Genomic DNA, 21,895 nt, shown 5'->3' on the forward strand with positions numbered 1-21,895 from the left:
GTGATATAATACAACAAATATCATGAAACATTTACATTTTGTAGTCCATTGTATCTATCTATAATTCCAGCAATCTCTGTGTGTGTGTGTGTGTGTGTGTGTGTGTGTGTGTGTGTGTGTGTGTGTGTGTGTGTGTGTGTGTGTGTGTGTGTGTGTGTGTGTGTGTGTGTGTGTGTCTGTGTGTGTGTTTGTCTGTGACCGCTGTTTCTCGACAACCACGGGTCCGATATACTTGAAACTTGCCAGGTATATTGCTGGGGACCCGAGGATGTGCCTTTTCAAGGTTTGAAATTAATCGGACAAGTACTTACTGAGCTATGGCGATTTAGCCGTTCGCCGTTCGCTTTGGCGTTGCGAATGGACCAAACCATTGCATGTAAATAGAGGGGGGGGTTCTGTGGTCGTTGCGAATGGACCAAACCATTCATGTAAATAGAGGGGGGGGGGGGGGGGGGTTCTGTGGTCGTTACTGCCACGTGGTTTCAAAGTTTTTTTTTGTTGTTGTTGTTTGCACGCATGTTTTTTTGCACCCACGTACGGGCACGCCCTAGGATGTTTACACACACACACCCCTACACAAATTTTTTTTTTTTTTTTTTTTTGGCAAGGAACGGGCACCCACGTACGGGCACGTCCTAGCTTATATATAGTACGGGCATGCCCTAGTAATTTAAATAAACATAAATGCAAATTTCGCATGTGGAAAAAGTAAGTACACCCTTGGCTCTAATAGGTGGTATTGCCTCCTTGGCAGAAACAACCTCAAGTAGGCGTTTCTTATAACTGTCTACCAGTCTCTGACATCGACTGGGAGAAATGTTTTCCCACTCCTCCATGCAGAATTCATTCAGCTGTGCGATGTTTGAGGGGTTTCTTGCATGCACAGCTCGTTTCAAATCACCCCACAACATCTCGATGGGACTTAGATCCGGGCTTTAACTTGGCCATTCCAGAACCCTCCATTTCTTTCTTTTCAGCCATTCCTTGGTGGATTTACTGGTATGTTTAGGGTCATTGTCATGTTGCAAGGTCTACCTTCGGTTGAGCTTCAACTTTCTGACAGATGGTCTCACATTATCCTCAAGCACCCTCTGGTACAATGAAGAATTCATAGTGAATTATATGATGGTGAGCTGCCCAGGCCCTGATATAGCAAAGCTGCCCCAAACCATAATATTTCCACCACCATGCTTTACAGTTGGTATCAGGTTCTTGTGTTCAAATGCTGACTTTGTTTTTCACCAAACATGTCTTCTGGTACTGTGGCCACATAGCTCTACCTTTGACTCATCTGTCCAGAGCACATTGTTCCAGAAGTGCTGGTCTTTGCCTCGGTGTTCATTGGCAAACTTTAGTCTTGCCCTGATGTTCTTTCTGGACAGCAAAGGTTTCCTCCTGGCACACATCCCATGTAGATCAAATTTGTGCAGCCTCTTTCTAATGGTAGACTCGTGCACTTTGTCATCAACAGTGGCAAGAGCTACCTGGAGGTTCCGTGATGACATTCTGGGGTTGTTGGAGACTTCTTTCAGCATCTTGTGGTCTGCTCTCGGGCTGAATTTGCTGGGGCGGCCTGGCCTGAACAAGTTGGCAGTTGTTTGGAATCTTTTCCACTTGCAGATGATTTTCCGGACAGTCGGATGATTAATTTCAAATTGTTTGGAGATCTTTTTAAATCCCTTCCCAGACTCGTAGGCATCGATAACCTTCTTTCTCAAGGCCTCAGAAAGCTCTTGATCTTGGCATGGTGACGCCACACACTTTAACAACAAAGAGCAAACCAAACTATACACAAAGAATTAAGTTAAGCACCCCCCCCCGTTTTTTTACAACCTCGCACATTACAAGTTTGTTGTCGTCAAAACAGTGTAATATACCCATGTTATTGCTATATTTTCTGGAGAAGTGATATTATGGTCACATAAAAACATAACAATCATGCCGTTTTCAATATTTTATTCCGAATAATTGAAGGTGAAATTTTTTGGGAATTTTAGGCATATTTTCACCTCAATTTAAGTATGGAGCTATAGGTCCATCACGGACAGTGTGGATGACGTTTATGTTTTCTAACGTACAGTCATTGTTCTGAGAAGACCTCTAGCGATCTTTGCGTCAATAACGTGTGTAGGACCCACGTGATCGGATCACTGACTCAACCCTACCTGGTTTCAGTTCACTGACTCAACACGGGAGATTCCAATGATTCTGAATGCTTTGGTTTCAACAGCGTGAAGACGAGCTAGGTGTGAGGCAGGTGCACCAGCCCAGAGGGGAGAGCAGTATTCCATTGAGCTGCGGATGAAAGCCTTGTATGTGGTGAGGAGCTCAGGTGTGCCAAGGAAGGACTTCCAATGACAGAGGATGCCCAGTCGGCGACTGGCTTTGGAGGCCAGATTTGAAATGTGGTTTTCCCAGGAAAGATCATGGCAGATAGTGAGACCCAAAAGCTTGAGTGACAGAACTTCTTGGAGAGGATTATTCAGAAAGTGGATGGGAGGGTTGTCCAGTCGATCTTTTCAGAGAGAAATCGTAAGAGTGTGAGATTTGTCAGGATTGAAAGACATGTTCCACTTGTATGCCCAGTCTGTGATTTTGTCCAGGTCTGCAGAGAGTGAGGAGGCTGCAGACTGCTGATCTGAGGGATGAAGAATGGAGCGACAGAGAGTGGAGTCATCAGCAAAGAAATAGAGAGAATTTTCAAGAGAGTCAGAGAGATCATTGATGAAGACCAGAAAAGGCACAGGGCCAAGAACACTGCCTTGGGGAACTCCAGCCTGAGCAGGAAGAGGAGATGAGAGAAACCCATTCAGGGCCACACGTTGACTACGACTAGAGAGGAAGTCCGCCAGCCATGCGTGGAGATTTCCATGGATACCAAAAGAGGAGAGTTTGGTGAGCAGAGCGGGGTGCCAGACCGTATCGAAGGCACGTGATATGTCAAGGGAGACAGCTCTAATTTCCTGTTTGGCATTGAGGACCTCCATCCATTGTTGAGAAAGCAGAAGCAGCATGTCCAGAGTAGAGTGACCAGGTCTGAAACCAAATTGATGATCAGAGATCAAGCCATTGGAGAAGAGGAAAGATTTCATATCTGAAGCAATGATGGATTCCATGACTTTGCTGATAATTGGGAGAAGGCTGATTGGTCTGTAGTTGCTGGGATCTGTTTTTGCACCTTTTTTGTGCAAAGCAGTGATGTTGGCAGATTTCCAAGCAGATGGCAGATGACCTTGAGCAAAAGAGAGGGTGAAAAGAACAGAGAGAGGGAGTGAAAGAGCGGAAGAACAGGATTTTAGGACCCGTGGGCTGATGCCGTCAGGTCCAGTTGCAGAATCAGAGTCGAGGGTTGACAGAAACTTTTCCACCTTGTCAGGAGGAAAGGACACAGAGTCCAGGAGCAGCTGGGTACGACTGGGTACGGTGGGTACAGAGAGGGATGGGTTTGGGACACAAGATTTAGAGGCAAACACAGAGTTGAGGCATTCAGCTTTTTCACGTGCGGAATCAGCCGTGTGCCCATTTGAGGTGAGGGAGGGGATGGAGGGGGAACAAACACCAGAAACAGATTTGACCAGACGCCACCAGGATTTGGAAGAGGGAGACAGATAAGAGAGTTCTGTCCTGAGAACAGAGAGATATTGTTTCCTGGCTCTCCTGAGGGTGGACACACACTTGTTTCGGGCTTTGTGAAAGGAAATGAGATTTCCTTTCCGTTGGATTTGCTTTCCAGGAGATGAAAGCAAGTTGTTTCTGGACAATAGCCTCACCACAAGATTCCGTGTACCATGGACGGGAGGAAGGTATGACAACTGAAGACGAGATGCGATAAATCTGTGCATGAGAGAGAGCAATTTACTTTGGAAGAATTCCCAGGATGAGTTGATGTCAGAGGCGGTAGAGATGGGAGACCAGTCCAGATGATTGATGGCTGCTTGAAGACCGTGCCAGTTGGCCTGAGTGAAATGCCAGACTCGTCGACGCTGAGGAGGCTCTCTGAGAATGGTCAGAGAGATGTCCACTTTAACAAACACATCATCAGATGAGCAATACTTGCGTTATATTGTACGAAACTGATGGTACCATCATAGGAATTATATATTGGTTGTACAATTGATTAATATTGTTATTGTACTGTTATTCTTGTGTGACCTTAAGACAATACTTGTTTGTTGGTAACAATTGGTGTGGTTTCACCATTGATCTTTGACATACAGAATAACACATCTTTCTGCCGTGACTCCTCTCGGGGCTCGGAGGTACACCGTGACCGGGGTTTGGGGAGGAGCACGTAACACTATCTCCGAGGGCCTTTCACTCTCACCGCAGGCAGGTAGGTAGGTAGGTAGGTGGGTGGTCTTTCTGTCTTCTACCGACTCCTCTCCGGCCTTGCTCCCCCAGCACTATCTGTGCCCTGTCCCCCAAATATTCCTATAGGTCGCACAAGATCTGCCAGCAACCCTCTTATGGTTAAACTGCTGAAATCTAGGGTCTCTGCTCACCTTCACTCTTTCATTGCTCTTTTCTCCCACCTCTGAAACAAACTCCCACACTCCCTTCAATTCCACTCCTCCCTCCAGGTCTTTAAAACAGCTGTTCACCACCATCTCTTATCTTCCCCAATCCAAAACCTTGATCTTTTCTACCCCTGCTAATTCACCCCAGATACACTTTTTTTTTGAAATTCCAACTTCTTTCCTGGAAGTCCTTGCAGTGTCCATATGTTTTATACCTCTCCCACCCCCCCCTTCCTCTCCCACCCCCCAAAGCCCTCTCCCTCCCACAGATCTCTCGATGTCCCTGCTCTCAAATGTTGTGTTTGTGTCCTTCCCCCTTTCTCCCCATCTTGTCTACCGCTCCCCTTATTATATGTTTTATGTGTCGGTTTGTCTTTCTGTGTGATTAATGTTAGCTCTTTCACGAGCCTCGATGTTGTATACAAAAAAAAAAAAAAAAAAAAAAAAAAAAAAAAAAATGCCAACATTAATTTTTGGATTCCTCATGCTCTGAGTATTCCAAAAATGTATAGTTTTGCTAATCTCCAAAAATTTTGAACGACAAAACAGTGAACCTGACTATAATGTGATGCTCTGGATAATCATTCATAAACCCTCATGACTGAGCACTTCTGCTAAATAAATCTTTCTGTTTTATCACTTACACAAGTACTTTTTCTGTCTGACTGTGTATGTTTTCCATCTAATTTCGAATCCCGTTTTTCAAAATCAATCCCTAAAATCAAAAGATACGGGGATAAAATGCCTAAAATTGAGGCATGAATATTTCTCCCCAGATTGTAGGAAAACGCATCTTGAGCAGTATAATTTTCAGATTTTCCTGGGTGAGGACCCCCAGACCCCCCCCCGCTACAGGCTTCGGGCCTTCGGCCCTCGCGTTCAGTTGCGCCCCCCCCCCCCCATTATTGGAAATCCTAGATCCACCCCTGACATAAGTATTCAGACCCTTAACTCAGTACTTGGTTGAAGCACCTTTGGCAGCGATTACAGCCTCGAGTCTTCTTGGGTATGACACGACAAGCTTTGCACACCTGGATTTGGGGATTTTCTGCCATTCTTCTCTGCAGATCCTCTCAAGGTCTGTCAGGTTGGATGGGGACCGTCGGTGGACAGCCATTTTCAGGTCTCTCCAGAGATGTTCGATTGGGTTCAAGTCAAGGCTCTGACTGGGCCACTCAAGGACCTTCACAGAGTTGTCCCTAAGCCACTCCTGCATTGTCTTGGCTGTGTGCTTAAGATCATTGTCCTGTTGGAAGGTGAATCTTCGGCCCAGTCTGAGGTCCTGAGCGCTGTTTCAGGTTTTCATGAAGGATATCTCTGTACTTTGCTCCGTTCATTGTTCCCTCAACCCTGACCAGTCCCCCAGTCCCTGCTGCTGAAAAACACCCCCACAGCATGATGCTGCCACCACCATGCTACACCGTTGGGATGGTATTGGGCAGGTGGTATTGGCCAGCGGTCCTTAGTTTCCTCCAGACAGACATGACGCTTAGAATTGAGGCCAAACAGTTCAATCTTGGTTTCATCAGACCACAGAATCTTGTTTCTCACAGTCTGAGAATCCTTTAGGTGCTTTTTTGCAAACTCCAAGTGGCTTTCATGTGTCTTTCGCCGAGGAGAGGCTTCCGTCTGGCCACTCTGCCATAAAGCCCAGATCGGTGGAGTGTTGCAGTGATTGTTGTCCTTCTGGAAGTTTCTCCCATCTCCACAAAGGATCTCTGGAGCTCAGCCAGAGTGACCATCGGGTTCTTGGTCACCTCTCTTACCAAAGCCCTTCTCCCCCGATTGTTCAGTTTCACCGGGCGGCCGGCTCTAGGAAGAGTCCTGGTTGTTCCAAACTTCTTCCATTTAAGAATTATGGAGGCCACTGTGCTCTTGGGAACCTTCAACGCAGCAGAATTTTTTTTTATAGGCTTCCCCAGATCTGTGCCTCGACACAATCCTGTCTCTGAGCTCTGCAGGCAGTTCCTTCGACCTCATGGCTTGGTTTTTGCTCTGATATGCATTGTCAGCTGTGAGACCTTAATATAGATAGGTGTGTGCCTTTCCAAATCATGTCCAATCAATTGAATTTACCACAGGTGGACTCCAATCAAGGTGTAGAAACATTTCAAAGATGATCAAGAGAAATGGGAGGCACCTGAGCTAAATTTCAAGTGTCACAGCAAAGGGTCTGAATACTTATGTCAATGTGATATTTCAGTTTTTTCTTTTTAATAAATCTGCAAAACTTTCTAAAATCCTGTTTTCTCTTTGTAGGCCTCAAGCTGACATCGTGTATCGTTCAATCCCGTTCCGAGGTCAGAGAGACTAAAAAATAATCACTGGTAATCTGAGTACGTGCCGAGTTGTAGCACATACAAAAAGTTTAACTAACAGATCCTGCCAGTTTGAAAGTTTTCCACGCGTTTATGTCGCACTACTTTGTCTTGCATCGAAGGCACTAATTTTGAATCTAGGCCTATCAGAACACTTGCTTGGGTCACATGACATACAAAATGGTGGCGCCCATGTCGCGCTGAATGTTTAGTCATGGCCTCGGGAAAATCGCGTTTAAAGTGCTTCATGCACTTTGAACACGTTGTGAATGACATAACTTCGCCGTTTACACCTCTTAGATGGAGTAAATATCGTGAATGCCTGCAGACATGGCTGCAATTGGACGGTGAGTGTCACAATCTTGCCAACAGACACCAGCATCTGGTCAACGTCGAGTTCACCAACACCTCCACGAGTCTATGATACACCTCCACGAGTCTATGATACACCTCCACGAGTCTATGATACACCTCCACGAGTGTATGATACACCTCCACGAGTGTATGATACACCTCCACGAGTCTAGGATCTACCTCCACGAGTCTACGATACACCTCCACGAGTCTACGATCTACCTCCACGAGTCTATGATACACCTTCACGAGTCTATGATACACCTCCACGAGTCTATGATACACCTCCACGAGTGTATGATACACCTCCACGAGTCTAGGATCTACCTCCACGAGTCTACGATACACCTCCACGAGTCTACGATCTACCTCCACGAGTCTACGATCTACCTCCACGAGTCTACGATCTACCTCCACGAGTCTAGGATCTACCTCCACGAGTCTAGGATCTACCGACACTGCTAATTATACCCCAAGTTATTGTGCAGGGTGGGACGAAACGAGCTCTGTTGTACAATGTCTGCATCGGTGGGTGATATTGGATATGCGTCCGCCTGTGTTCGATGTCAACCCACTGTTTACGTTTGATCTCGATTAAAGGTCACATGACAGAGGTAAAACCTCAGATGTTTCAAACTCGAGTTATGATCTGCAAAAATATTTTCAAAGGGCACATGTCCTGTGTTTAATCTGTCCATCTTTGCACAGCAGGCCATTGTGGTGTCAAATTTGGTTGTTGTTGTATCACTTCGGACAGTTCTCTCGAACAAGCCCGTGACACAAAGACAGCGGATCGATCTCCCAGAAACGACCCAGAGATCCCCCACATCTAGGATGGTGTGATCCACCTTCACGAAGTCAGGGCCACATCAGAGTTGGAGAAAGAGAGAAACAGGGACAAGAGAGAAACAGGGACAAGAGGGAAAGGGACGGTCCATGGGGACCAATCGGAACTCTGACCCTAATAAAGCGCTGACCTGACGAATCCGGGCAGCAGGACAGAATGGGGAAGATTTTGCCGCCGAATTGCATTGGGGGGAGGAGGGGGAAGGGTTCGACCACCATGAAGAAGCATCCGCGATATTTACTGTCAAGTTTGATTGAAATCCCTTCTCTCGTCCACAAGTTGTGGTAACCAAGATTTTAAATTAAAGGTCACATGACCATGGTCCCTTTGACCTTTTCAACCCAAAATCGAACCAGTTCATCTTTGCATTACAGTTCATACCAATTTTGTTATCATACCAATTATTACAGTTCATACCAATAAGCCAAAAACATAAGCGGTTATTCTGGAAACGAAAGTCCGGTACGGACCGACAACCGGACGGACAACCGTCCTGAGGAGGCATAAAAACGTGCACTGTATACTAATTTTAATAATAAAATGCTCACTATCACCTTGCTGTTGTACCTGAGCTAAATAATTGCTGATTAATTATACCTGAGATTTTCCAAGTATATTGCTTGATCTTGTGCGTTATTCTGTCTGTCTGTCTGTTTGTTTTTCTGTCTGTCTGTCTGTCTGTCTGTCTGTCTGTCTGTTTGACTGTCTGTTTGACTGTCTGTTTGACTGTCTGTTTGACTGTCTGTTTGTCGCCTACAGGTCACAATTTTCAACCGATCTTCACGAAATTTCACCAAATGGTAGAGTTGATAATAAGCAAGAAGCTTATTGTTTTTGGGATCAAAAGGTCAATAGGTAAACATAGGCCAAAGTTCACCAACTTTGTCGAATTTCTAAAATCCTCAATTTTCATCCGATTGCCTCGAAATTTTAAGAAGATTTGTGCTACTTGAGCCCGTGGACATTCAGAAGTTTCGCATACATCGAAGCCTGCATCTTTGCGTATTGACACGACGGTGAATAAACTATCATGCGATTTACTTCAGGTGTGTGCCTTATTATTATCTATGGATTGATACTTATTGTATCAATGGATTATCATGTATTCATCGGATTCATACCGCCGACCATAATACCAAGCTTCCCTACTCTACATTCACTATGCTATCCCTGGTCATCATGCGGTCCACATATGCATTTTTTTTTTTTTTTTTTTTTTTTTTTTTTTTTTGTATACAATATCGAGGCTCGTGAAAGAGCGAACATTAATCACACAGAAAGACAAACCGACACATAAAACATATAACATAGGGAGCGGTAGACAAGATGGGGAGAGAGGGGGAAGGACACAAACACAACATTTGAGAGCAGGGACCGAGAGACATGGAGACATCGAGAGATCTGAGAGAGGGCGAGGGCTTTGGGGGGGGGGGGGCGTGGGAAGGGGGCAGTGGGAGAGGTATAAAACATATGGACACTGCCAGGACTTCCAGGAAAGAAGTTGGAATTTCAAACAAGGTGGATCTGGGGTGAATTAGCGGGGGTAGAAAAGATCAAGGTTTTGGATGGGGGAAGATAAGAGATGGTGGTGAACAGCTGTTTTAAAGACCTGGAGGGAGGAGTGGGATTGAAGGGAGTGAGGGAGTTTGTTCCAGAGGCGGGAGAAAAGAGGAATGAAAGAGTGAAGGTGAGCGGAGAGCCGAGATTTCGGCAGTTTAACCATCAGAGGGTTGCTGGCAGATCTTGTGCGACCTGTAGGAATATTTGGGGGACAGAGCACAGAGAGAGCTGGGGGTGCAAGGCCGGAGAGGAGTCGGTAGAAGACAGAAAGACCACCTACCTGCCTGCGGTGAGTGAGTGAAAGGCCCTCAGAGATAGCTTCATCGCGGGAGATTCCAATAATTCTGAAAGCTTTGGTTTCAACAGCGTGAAGCCGAGCTAGGTGTGAGGCAGGAGCACCGGCCCATAGGGGAGAACAGTATTCCATTGAGCTGCGGATGAAAGCCTTGTATGTGGTGAGGAGCTCAGGTGTGCCGAGGAAGGACTTCGCACGACGGAGGATGCCCAGTCGGCGACTGGCTTTGGAGGCCAGCTTGGAAATGTGGTTTTCCCAAGAAAGATCATGGCAGATAGTGAGACCCAAAATCTTGAGCGACAGAACTTCTTGGAGAGGATTGTTGAGAAAGTAGATGGGAGGGTTGTCCAGTCGATCTTTTCGGAGAGACATAGTAAGAGTGTGAGATTTGTCAGGATTGAAAGACATGTTCCACTTGTTTGACCAGTCTGTGATTTTGTCCAGGTCTTCAGAGAGTGAGGAGGCAGCAGACTGCCGATCTGAGGGAAGAGGAATGGAGCGGCAGAGAGTGGAGTCATCAGCAAAGAGATAGAGAGGATTTTCGAGAGAGTCAGAGAGATCATTGATGAAGACCAGAAAAAGCACGGGGCCCAGAACACTGCCTTGGGGAACTCCAGCCTGAACAGGAAGAGGAGATGAGAGAAACCCATTCAGGGCCACACGTTGACGACGACTAGAGAGGAAGTCCGCCAGCCATGCGTGGAGATTTCCATGGATACCAAAGGAGGAGAGTTTGGTGAGCAGAGCGGGGTGCCAGACCGTGTCGAAGGCACGTGATATGTCGAGGGAGACAGCTCTAATTTCCTGTTTGGCATTGAGGACCTCCATCCATTGTTGAGACAGCAGAAGCAGCATGTCCAGAGTAGAGTGACCTGGTCTGAAACCAAATTGATGATCAGAGATCAAGCCATTGGAGAAGAGGAAAGATTTCATATCAGAAGCAATGATGGATTCCATGACTTTGCTGATAATTGGGAGAAGGCTGATTGGTCTGTAGTTGCTAGGATCTGTTTTTGCACCTTTTTTGTGCAAAGCGGTGATGTTGGCTGATTTCCAAGCAGATGGCAGTTGACCTTGAGCAAAAGAGAGGGTGAAGAGAACAGAGAGAGGGTGAGATAGAGCAGCAGAGCAGGATTTTAGGACCCGTGGGCTGATGCCGTCGGGTCCAGTTGCAGAATCAGAGTCGAGGGTTGACAGAAACTTTTCCACCTTGTCAGGAGGAAAGGACACGGAGTCCAGGAGCAGCAGGGTACGACTGGGTATGGTGGGTACAGAGAGGGATGGGTTTGGGACACAAGATTTAGAGGCAAACACAGAGTTGAGGCATTCAGCTTTTTCACGTGCGGAGTCAGCTGTGTAGCCGTTTGAGGTAAGGGAGGGGATGGAGGGGGAACAAACACCAGAAACGGATTTGACCAGACGCCACCAGGATTTGGAAGAGGGAGACAGATAAGAGAGTTCGGTCTTGAGAACGGAGAGATATTGTTTCCTGGCTCTCCTGAGGGTGGACACACACTTGTTTCGGGCTTTGTGAAAGGAAATGAGATTTCCTTCCGTTGGATTTGCTTTCCAGGAGACGAAGGCAAGTTGTTTCTGGGCAACAGCCTCACCACAAGATTCCGTGTACCATGGACGGGAGGAAGGGTATGACAACTGAAGACGAGATGGGATAAATCTGTGCATGAGAGAGAGCAATTTACTTTGGAAGAATTCCCAGGATGAGTTGATGTCAGAGGTGGTAGTGATGGGAGACCAGTCCAGATGATTGATGGCTGCTTGAGGCATTTTTAGTGTTGCCCCCTTCATCCGTTGTTTTCAAGACAACCACGAAACGTCGTCAATAAGCAGTATCCCTTCCATATGCCAAGCTTACCCATTTTCGAGAGGATATCTCTGATGGTTTCGAAAATATTTTGGGTTAATTTCGGAGAAATTCATTGAATTTTACAGTACGTACGTACGACAAAAGTACATTTTTTACATTTCCGCTGTATGATGCGTGCGTAAGTAAGAGCCTTCAAAACTGACAGGGCCACAGAACCATGGGAGGTCTGTGCCTAGCATAAATTCCTAGGCTGAATGATATGTACTGACGGAGATACCACGCCGCAAAGTCGGCACCGGAGCTAAAAATCCTCCTTTTTGACTCTACATGACCTAGTTTGACGTGGTCGTTCACGGAAACTGGCAGGATTTCAGAGTTAAACTTTTAACACAAGGTCAGGCATGTTGTATACAATAAAAAAATGCATAGAAATCGTAGTCCCACGAGTTCGGAACGAAACTCATTTTTTTGGCACTATTTCAGGCCTCAGCTTGAGGCCTATTGTCATTATGGGGTATTGAGTGTAGATTGATGAGGGAAAAAAATGAATTTAAACGATTTCAGCATAAGGCTGCAACATAACAAAATGTGAAAAAGTGAAGGGATCTGAATACTTTCTGAATGCACTGTATTATTTAATTAAAGGTTTCGTGGATTAAAGGGTATAAATAAATTAATTCCAGGTTTTTACCGCCGTTTTACCGTGTCTTATGTGCCACCTTATCTAACACGTTACATTAGTTATTCGTGCCTGTTGTTTGTCTCCTATATAAAATCCTAAGTTTCCTGTTTGGAATAATTTTCAATTTTGTTTAACTGCCAGGCAGGTAGACAGAGTAAAACAAGGACCGAAAGTCTAACAGCGGCATAGCCGGGCTTGTAAAACATTATAAACCACAAACACACATGATTAGCTTTTTAAACAGTCGCTAATGCTATTTATAACATTAAACAAACAAATTTAGAGGAATCCCAACATCCGTGAGGTAAGGTTTACTTACAGAACTGAGGGAAGATCTACTGTAATCTATATACCCCATAAGGATTGGGTTAATAACATGCTATCAAAAAATTGAGGCGAATTTCTTAATTCCGTGGTTGTTAGTACCGTACACCACTCATCATCGATTCATGAACCATACACCGCTTCAATCCATTAACTATGCATTCACGACATTGGGATTAAAGTGTTATGGTCATATTTACTATATTATTATTATTATTGTTATTATATTATTACGAAAACGATACTACTGAAACGATACACTACTGTATTAAGAAACCTGGGCTTAATTTGTCCGAAACGGCCCAAAGGTGAGGCATGAAGCATAAGGCCTATACGTACCATTTTGTTGGAAGAGACGTAACGTCTATACTTTCGATATTTGATGGTCATTTTAACAATCGGTTTGTTTGTGTTTCACACTGAATAAAAAACGTAAAGGTAGAGCATGGCGATTGTGATATATGACAGGTTTGACGATATGTTCGGCCTGAACGAAATTGGAATCAAAACGCCAGAGTGTGGAGAGTCAGCCGCCGTACCGCCGTAATCACGTCACCCTGTCATGTGACCAGATCCTCAGCTCTGATTGGTGTACGTTCGAGGGGACATACATACAGACAGACAAACACTGTTCTAGATGGATTTGCCCAAGGGGCTACGCCGTAAAAAATTATCTTACTCTTAAATAAATTGCTGCTCGATCATTAACTGACAAGACAGATGGACGGAAGGCAGGACATGAACCAATTGCTTCAATCCACTCTTCGCTTTGTGTGTGCTGGGTAATAATAACAATCGTGTATATGCTAAATAGCAAGTCCAATAACAAACAACAGTCAATTCATCCGAGCAAAACATCTACGAAACAGAAATTCTCATTTTTTGTAACAATACATTTCCTATAATTGGATAAATCATGGTGACAATGACACAGGCGGCAAATTCTTACCCGAAGCTCTGAATGGGGAAATGCAGTCGTAGAGAACATGGCTCTCCCGTTTGGCACGGATCCTCAAGTCCTCAAACAGCTTTTCCAACAAGCAACTCCAAGATCTCGAATCCCACGTGCTCTTCAAACCTCTCACACTTCAAATTCATTCTCTGGCTCTATCCGTGTTAACCTTGGTTTAAGTTAACGGCTTGCCAAAATTTAACCCCGCCTCCAAAAGGCCCCCATTGCCTCCAATGCAGCTCACACAACAAACAAGGGACAACCTTCATAATAAACCATTATCTTCAAAATGGAGTGTCACCATCTTCAAAATTGACGTGCCAACTCCAAAACGATACAGAACAATTTGCAATACTGCAAGACAGAAATGATGATACAAAGCTATTTGTATTGAATGTGCGCGCTATATATTACAGGTAAAACCTTAATTTACACAATAATGATATTTTTAACAAATCCAACGTCCATTACAGGCCAGATACCTTACAGTAAATAAACTTTAAATTACCCTTGCTATTCCCCAAATTTTCAACCCCAGTTCCTAAGTACCCTGTACCCTCCCACCCCACCCCAACCCCGTCCCGGTATTCAGAAAATGATTACAGCAGCTAGGCAGAGTACATAAAGCACAACCATTGCGAGCACATCAGGATGCCAGAAAATGGACAGAGAACATCTCTCAGGACATGTCTCCATCACAACGCCATTAGGAATCCCAGCCGCACGTTCAACCTCATCTGCACCTCCTTCTGCAACAGTCCCTGCTCCACCACGAAACCTCAAATCAAATTTCATTCCAAAAGCACTGCCAATCCCAGATCCGGTCTGTACACCAACAGCTTCGTCCCCAATCTCTAATTCTTCACCTTTCATTTCACCAACTTCATCACTTTTAACGATACAGTCATCAATGTTTGCACAAAGATAACTGGTCTCGTCTTCCACTCCTGTCTCATCACGTTCCATATCTTCTGCTCTTGCCCCATTTCCCGATTTTGCCCCATCACTTGCCACATCTTCCAATCTTGCCCCATAACTTAACACATCTTCCAATCTTGCCCCATCACTTACATCTTCCAATATTGCCCCATCACTTGCCAAGTCATCCAATCTTGCCCCATCACTTGCCAAATCAATCAATGTTGCCACATATTCCAATCTTGTCCCATCACTTAACACATCTTCCAATCTAGCCCCATAACTTACATCTTCCAATCTTGCCCCATCACATAACACATCTTCCAATCTTGCCCCATCACTTAACACATCTTCCAATCTTGTCCCATCACTTAACACATCTTCCAATCTAGCCCCATAACTTACATCTTCCAATCTTGCCCCATAACTTACATCTTCCAATCTTGCCCCATCATTTAAAACATCTTCCAATCTTGCCCCATCAATTGCCAAGTCATCCAATCTTGCCCCATCACTTGCCAAGTCAATCAATGTTGCCACATCTTCCAATGTTGTCCCATCACTTAACACATCTTCCAATCTTGTCCCATCACTTACATCTTCCAATCTTGTCCCATCATTTAACACATCTTCCAATCTAGCCCCATAAATTACATCTTCCAATCTTGCCCCATCACTTACATCTTCCAATCTTGTCCCATCACTTAACACATCTTCCAATCTTGCCCCATCATTTAACACATCTTCCAATCTTGCCCCATCACTTGCTAAGTCATCCAATCTTGCCCCATCACTTGCCAAGTCAATCAATGTTGCCACATCTTCCAATCTTGCTCCATCACTTGCCAAGTCATCCAATCTTGCCCCATCACTTGCCAAGTCATCCAATCTTGCCCCATCACTTGCCAAGTCAATCAATGTTGCCACATCTTCCAATCTTGCTCCATCACTTGCCAAATCATCCATTTTTGCCCCATCACTTACCACGTCATCCGATCTTACCCCATCGCTTGCCAAGTCAATCAATGTTGCCACATCTTCCAAGCTTGCCCCATCACTTGCCAAGTCATCCAATCTTGCCCCATCACTTGCCAAGTCAATCAATGTTGCCACATCTTCCAATCTTGCCCCATCACTTGCCAAGTCATCCAATCTTGCCCCATCACTTGCCAAGTCAATCAATGTTGCCACATCTTCCAATCTTGCTCCATCACTTGCCAAATCATCCATTTTTGCCCCATCACTTGCCACGTCATCCGATCTTACCCCATCGCTTGGCAAGTCAATCAATGTTGCCACATCTTCCAATCTTGCCCCATCACTTGCCAAGTCATCCAATCTTGCCCCATCACTTGCCAAGTCAATCAATGTTGCCACATCTTCCAATCTTGCTCCATCACTTGCCAAATCATCCATTTTTGCCCCATCACTTGCCACGTCATCCGATCTTACCCCATCGCTTGCCAAGTCAATCAATGTTGCCACATCTTCCAATCTTGCCCCATCACTTGCCAAGTCATCCAATCTTGCCCCATCACTTGCCAAGTCAATCAATGTTGCCACATCTTCCAATCTTGCTCCATCACTTGCCAAATCATTCATTTTTGCCCCATCACTTGCCACGTCATCCGATCTGACCCCATCGCTTGCCACATCTTCCAATCTCGACCCATCGCTTGCCAAATTATCCGATCTTGTCAAGTCATCCAATTCTGCCCCATCACTTGCCACATCTCCCACTCTTGTCCTATCTCTCCATATTACACAATCACTTGCTCCTTCTTGCACCGGACAAACAGCATTGAATTTATAATTTAACGAAATGTTTGTTGTTTCCTCCATTAAAACAAACAAAAAAACACTCCCGTGTAGTAATTTTAAGTACAGTACAAACAACTTCCTTCGGAAATCCTTTCCTTCTGCGAGCCGCCCAAACCGAACCAATCCCTCGCAATGTGTTTGAGTCAACACTCAACTCAACAGACGTGGTTACTTAAGGAAAAAGCTTCACTTGGTCTTATAGTTATATGCCATTTTTACGATCTCTTAAATGGTAGACGTACGGTACAGATAGTTTAACATTTGCTTAATTTTATCATTTTTATACAACTAGTTAATGAACGACGCTGAATATATAAATTGTGGAATAACAGCCTCGCTGCACGAAACCATTATACACCCCAATCAATCCCGGGCCCTTTATGTGCGCCAGCTGGCTGCGTTGTTCCTCGAGTCGGTGTATTGTCAGAACAAACACAAAACGTCGTTTCTGAGAGTTGATTGAGCTATATTTCGCGCTCATGTACAAACATCGTATCAGCCCAGTCATAGAACCGAGAAGGGGTGGCAAAGGGAAACTACACAAGCTGAGGAGTTCTCAGGTGACGTCATGTCCTCAACGGAACAACAACAACAACAACCATACTGGCGGTGTATCGTGTATGTTCAACAGACCTCATTTCCCTGCATCACTTCTAATCTTCCTCACTTATTTCACCTCCTAGCTCCTACCCATCACCACTCCACTTAGTCTAATTTCGATATCACTGTCTATTTTCATCACTATTCACTCCTCAATTATATTTATTGATTTACCCAAACGACGCATTACCTGCAATGATGAAATTAGCGGGGGTGGACATACCATTCTCGGAGCCATAGAATACTACTAGTACCCTACTGCAAAGCCGCAATGAGCCGGCGAAGCCAAAGCCTCTTGTCACTATTTTACCCATCACTATGGCATCAGTAGGTTAGGTAGTTGGTAGGTGTAGGTGCCATATGTAGTTCAAAATGACACCATTTGCATTCTGGATGAGATTAAAATTTATAAAATCTCCTTCTTGATTAACTCGGTGAATAAATTGATTAGATTTTTGAAATATGCACCCATTGGTCGGACAGCTACCGGACTACACCCACATCTGGCGCTTCACTCCACCCATCATGGCACTGAGAGAAAATTATATGGCCACCATCTTGGTTTTCTGGTGTGCCCTTTTGTGCTCTGCTGATTATACACTGCCCAGGTTTGTTGCGTTAGATTTACATTGGCTTTGATTGGAACAAGTGTTATTGACGATGAGAACTTTAGCGAGGAAGGAAAAGACGTCCGAGGCGTTCGGAATCCGAGTCGATCCTTTATTCCAACCGGCGAAGCCAAAGCATACCCCCACGGAGGTATATAATAAACCTGGAGAGCCAATGACGGCTGTCGGCTGAAGCTAGCGGAAGTTGCTTGGCGGCCATATTGGGAAGCCGATTGTGTCTGCGTCCGTGTTTGATCTCACAATCAGCTGATCTCACAATTTCTGATTCATTTTGGATGCTTACCGACTGTAAGGAGTCTTATTTGTGAACGCGCTGTTTCAAAATGCCACAGTGTGTTGCATTTGACTGCACAAATACCTCAGGGAAGGCCTCCACATGCACATTTCACAAGTAAGTGACAAACCGCGATCGCGGGTGTTCTGCTTTTTCAGTTTTTGGCGTGGTCACGGTGGTGGGGCTAGGTAATTAAGTTTCAATGAAGTTTCAATGAAGTTTGAACACTGTGTTTGAATTTGATGATGTTAGACCACGCGCAGGGTGTGCAATACGACACAGATCTCAAATATAACTGTATTGTGTATTCACTAGGGCTATGTGAGTATGTCAGACTGATGTCTGATTGACTCATTCATTGATTCAGATTGAAGTATCGAGATTGACTCGTCAGCTCGTGATCATTGTCAAGTGATTTAATTTGTGATGAGCTTAATTTAATTGTCCAGTCTACTACTGTCAGGGTTTCCATGCCCTCCTGTGTCACTCGTGAGCAGAAAGAGCAAATGGGGGTTACTTGTGGAAGGTACGAAAGTCCGACACATGGCAAACATTAGCAGATGAAGTTGTATTTAACTATACATATGAAACTCAAAATATTATTTTGATATGGAGTCGTTTTGACTCGGATGTTTTGACTGCCCTCTGAGGTTTTGACCCGCAACCACATTTTGTGAGCACAATGTATTTTGTTTCAAGGTTTCCAAAGGATAAGGACTTGTGCTCTCGATGGACATCTGCCCTGAGAAGGGAGTCCTTCTACCCCACCCCAGGCACCACAGTTCTGTGCAGTGATCACTTCAATGAGAGTGACTTCGACAGGACTGGTCAAACCGTCCGACTGAAGCCGAAGTCCGTCCCCAGCTGTTTCAACTTCCCAGCACATTTAAAGAAGGTAAACTATGCTATGTTGGTATTCCACCTATGTTAGGTTGGTATTCCCCATACAGTGGTGCCCACTTAAAGTCATACCGCTTATTTGAATATCCCGTCTATAGTCCTAGAATAGTGAAATCCAAAACCAGTTCCTATATAAACTATAGTGAATCTTCCCATGTAATGTCATAGAATAATGTCATATCCCACTTAATTTCATAGTCAAATTGCTCACAATTGATTCCAAGCATAGTTATTTCCCAATTATTATCATACCTTCCTGTGGCCTCGCTCATTAACTCTGCCATCTGGCTAGGCGGCAGTCATGCATGGCTGATTATCACACCTACAAGTCACAAGACTGAATTCATTCTCTGCATACATTGATCCCACAGAAAACATCGTTTCCATTCTCAGGGCCGCCGCCATTTTGAATCCTGCCCATTGGAATATCCCGGATATTGCCATAATTTCATCCTGCACAGGGGGTATGATAATAAGCGGGCTCCACTGTATTATGTTGGTATTCCACCTATGTTATGATAGTAACCCATCACATGCCATGTCTGCTGCTTCATATGCAGCTCCTAAGACATAGTTTTATGGAGAACAACTCAGTTGCTTTTTAAAAAAATTAGAGCTGAGCCGAATCCCATTTTGTACACTTTCTTGGCATTTCCCCCCCGAAGCTTTGTTGTAATAATATTTAACAAAATGTTTAGTCTTTGAAACAATGTTACAATACGTCCAACGCAGTCACATCTATTTCTAATTAGAACCCCAATCTAATGAACGAAGCTTCTAAGCATTCGGCTCAGCCCTAAAAACAACTTAATGAGTATTAATGGTTCACCTTTTCTTTTCTTTCCAAATAGGTTACAGTTTTGAGGAAAGCGCCAGTGGCCAGGTCTGTCATCCAAGAAGATACACCAGAACCTCAAGCCACTACTCAAGATCCTGAACCTGAGGCGGGACCCTCATTTCAGACCACAGATCACTCCTACTCCGTCACAAGTCCACTGGTATTGAAGCACAAGCTCGATGAAGCAGTCCACAAGCTGGACAACTTTCGAAAAAAATTAAAAGTGAGTCAGCAACACAACAGAAGGTTAGCCAGAAAAGTGGAGTCCCTGAATACCATCGTGGAAGACCTGAGGGAGAATGGGATGGTCACCGACAATTGTATTGAAATGCTCAACACAACATTCTCTGGTGTGTCAAAAGCTATTGTGATCAGAATGCTGAAGAACAAAGGCAGCGGCACTTCATTTATTCACCTTCATGAGTTCACCAACACTTCATGTAAATATTTAAACTGTAAAAGATGTGTTGCATGAGATGTCTATATCTCCGCTCCATTATTCATGTAACAATTACCATGTCCTGCTGAACGTTCCATTGCAACATGTAAGTCTTGTATGTTATGAATAGCAAAAACTTCCGAAACCCAAGAATTGTGTGGGTTAACTACATGACAGCGTTTCATGTCATTTATGTGACTGACTCACTGTTGATGTGTTGCTGACCCATGTCAGTGTAGAATAAACTCTGGTTATCATTATATCTGCGTGGTTTCTAACATCTCGGTAATAGAAACATACACATCTTAGTTACAATATAATGACTGAATTAAGTAACATCATATAACATGACAACACATCAGATCTTTATATTGAGGAATATTATTGAACAAGCCAAAGAATGGCAAACGACGATGTACCTCAATTTTATAGATTTCTAGAAAGCTTTCGACTCCTTGCCCAGAGAATGTCTGGGTCATAATGAAGAAATACAGCATACCTGGAAAATTAGTGAACCTTGTAAAAGCCCTTTACCAAGACTTTCAATGTGCGGTCGTCGACCAAGGTGAAACAACAGAATGGTTCAACGTGAAGACAGGAGTTAAACAGGGGTGTAACATGTCAGGATTCTTATTCCTACTAGTGGGTGATTGGGTCATGAGAAGAACGATAAAGAACACCGAGCGGTAATTTTGGGCACTTTTTTCTCAAACAAGCTCTAAACCATTGGATTCCCCAGGAAAAATGCGTCTAGCAACAACTTCAAACTTAATGAACACCATTTCCTTAAAGAACGGGATTCTGAGCCCGAATATCAGTTCAAATATTAGTATTCTATATTAATTAAATAGTCGGCGGTCCTAAAATTCGCTCCAGCTGCATCATCAGTGCGCCACGCCTTTGCTTTGACAGGCTTTGTTTACAAAACGATCGGCTTCCCAATATGGCCGCCAGACTATTTCCGGTGGCTTCACGGCGGCTAATGCTGCGAGGTGGCCAATTGGCTCTCCAGGTTTATTATATACCTCCATGCATACCCCCTCGTCTCTCTTCCGGTTGCAACCGGTTCCGGAAAACCCTCGATCAACCCGCGCTCAAGCATATTTACATAATATGAAAATACGCATTGCGTAGAGTGAGAGCTTCGTCGACAATGGTCAGTCATTCGAGTGCGCAGCCCTCGCAAACATCTGTAGGCCTAGGCCTAGCTAGGCTAAGGTTGTTTGATCTTGGGCTTAGAATTATAAATGAAGTCGGTGTAGATGGTGGAAAACTGAAATTGGTGTACCTGGCTTAAATGAAGTCGGTGTAGCTGGCGGAAAACTGAAGTCGGTGTAGCTGTTGGAAAAAAGAAGTCGGTGTAGCTGGCGTAAATGATGAGCGGTTTTGAATTCAAAATCCGTTCTGTACAGTACTGTATTGTAATTTATTGATTTTAATCACCAGGTGAAAATAATTTATCGGTCGCGCCAGACCAAAGCAAGATCACGTGAGCAAGATGGCGGATCATGGAAGGGACAAGATGGCGGATCATGGAAGGGACATTTGAAATGACAACATTAAATTTTGTTCCCAAGGGAATGGGGAATGACAGTGAAATTTTGAATGGATTTACATATACATGCAATAGAGGTTCACTTACAAAGCTCTCTATTAAAAATCTTAAGATATATGAACCACCTCATGAGGTACCACCAGCTACACGACCTTAGTCACTACACCCAACAAATTAAAACACAGCAAGGCTAAGAGATGAAGTAAACATTAAAAACAATACCTATTATTATAATTAAATAAAAACA

General features: G+C 44.3%; 2 protein-coding genes across 9 annotated transcripts in view; one reads left to right on the forward strand and one right to left on the reverse strand.

Annotated features, from left to right (window-relative positions):
- The window catches only part of PAQR4 (progestin and adipoQ receptor family member 4), a 66,286-nt gene that overhangs the window by 8,938 nt on the left and 35,453 nt on the right, over window positions 1-21,895 (reverse strand). Inside the window, exon 1 of one of the 7 annotated variants that reach the window (XM_078774587.1) lies at window positions 13,672-14,232. The exons of 4 other annotated variants lie outside the window; for them this stretch is intronic. The gene's annotated coding sequence lies outside the window, so the exon portion shown is untranslated. Of the gene's footprint in view, window positions 1-13,671; window positions 14,233-21,895 lie in introns of those variants that run through there. 2 more of the 7 variants (XM_078774588.1, XM_078774586.1) reach the window with 2 other exon arrangements.
- On the forward strand, window positions 16,936-20,353 carry LOC137423196 (THAP domain-containing protein 2-like). 2 transcript variants are annotated; one of them, XM_078774589.1, is made up of 3 exons: window positions 16,936-17,031; window positions 18,616-18,811; window positions 19,668-20,353. In XM_078774589.1, exons 1-3 carry the CDS (start codon window positions 16,982-16,984, stop codon window positions 20,127-20,129), a joined length of 708 nt encoding a protein of 235 aa, XP_078630715.1. In that variant the 5' UTR covers window positions 16,936-16,981; the 3' UTR covers window positions 20,130-20,353. The 2 variants fall into 2 exon arrangements, with proteins under 2 accessions (XP_078630715.1, XP_067966186.2); XM_068110085.2 differs by lacking the exon at window positions 16,936-17,031 and adding an exon at window positions 17,835-18,033.

Source organism: Myxine glutinosa, chromosome 3 (genome assembly GCF_964187855.1).
Source record: "Myxine glutinosa chromosome 3, kmMyxGlut1.1, whole genome shotgun sequence".
Classification (NCBI taxonomy): Eukaryota; Metazoa; Chordata; class Myxini; order Myxiniformes; family Myxinidae; genus Myxine; species Myxine glutinosa.

Excerpts from the sequence above, each read along its gene's own strand:
- LOC137423196 (XM_068110085.2), top strand. The coding sequence starts at position 17,966 with ATGCCACAGTGTGTTGCATTTGACTGCACAAATACCTCAGGGAAGGCC. Across the intron at positions 18,034-18,615 it reads TCCACATGCACATTTCACAA|GTTTCCAAAGGATAAGGACT; the intron begins GTAAGTGACAAA and ends TTTTGTTTCAAG. Across the intron at positions 18,812-19,667 it reads TCCCAGCACATTTAAAGAAG|GTTACAGTTTTGAGGAAAGC; the intron begins GTAAACTATGCT and ends CTTTCCAAATAG.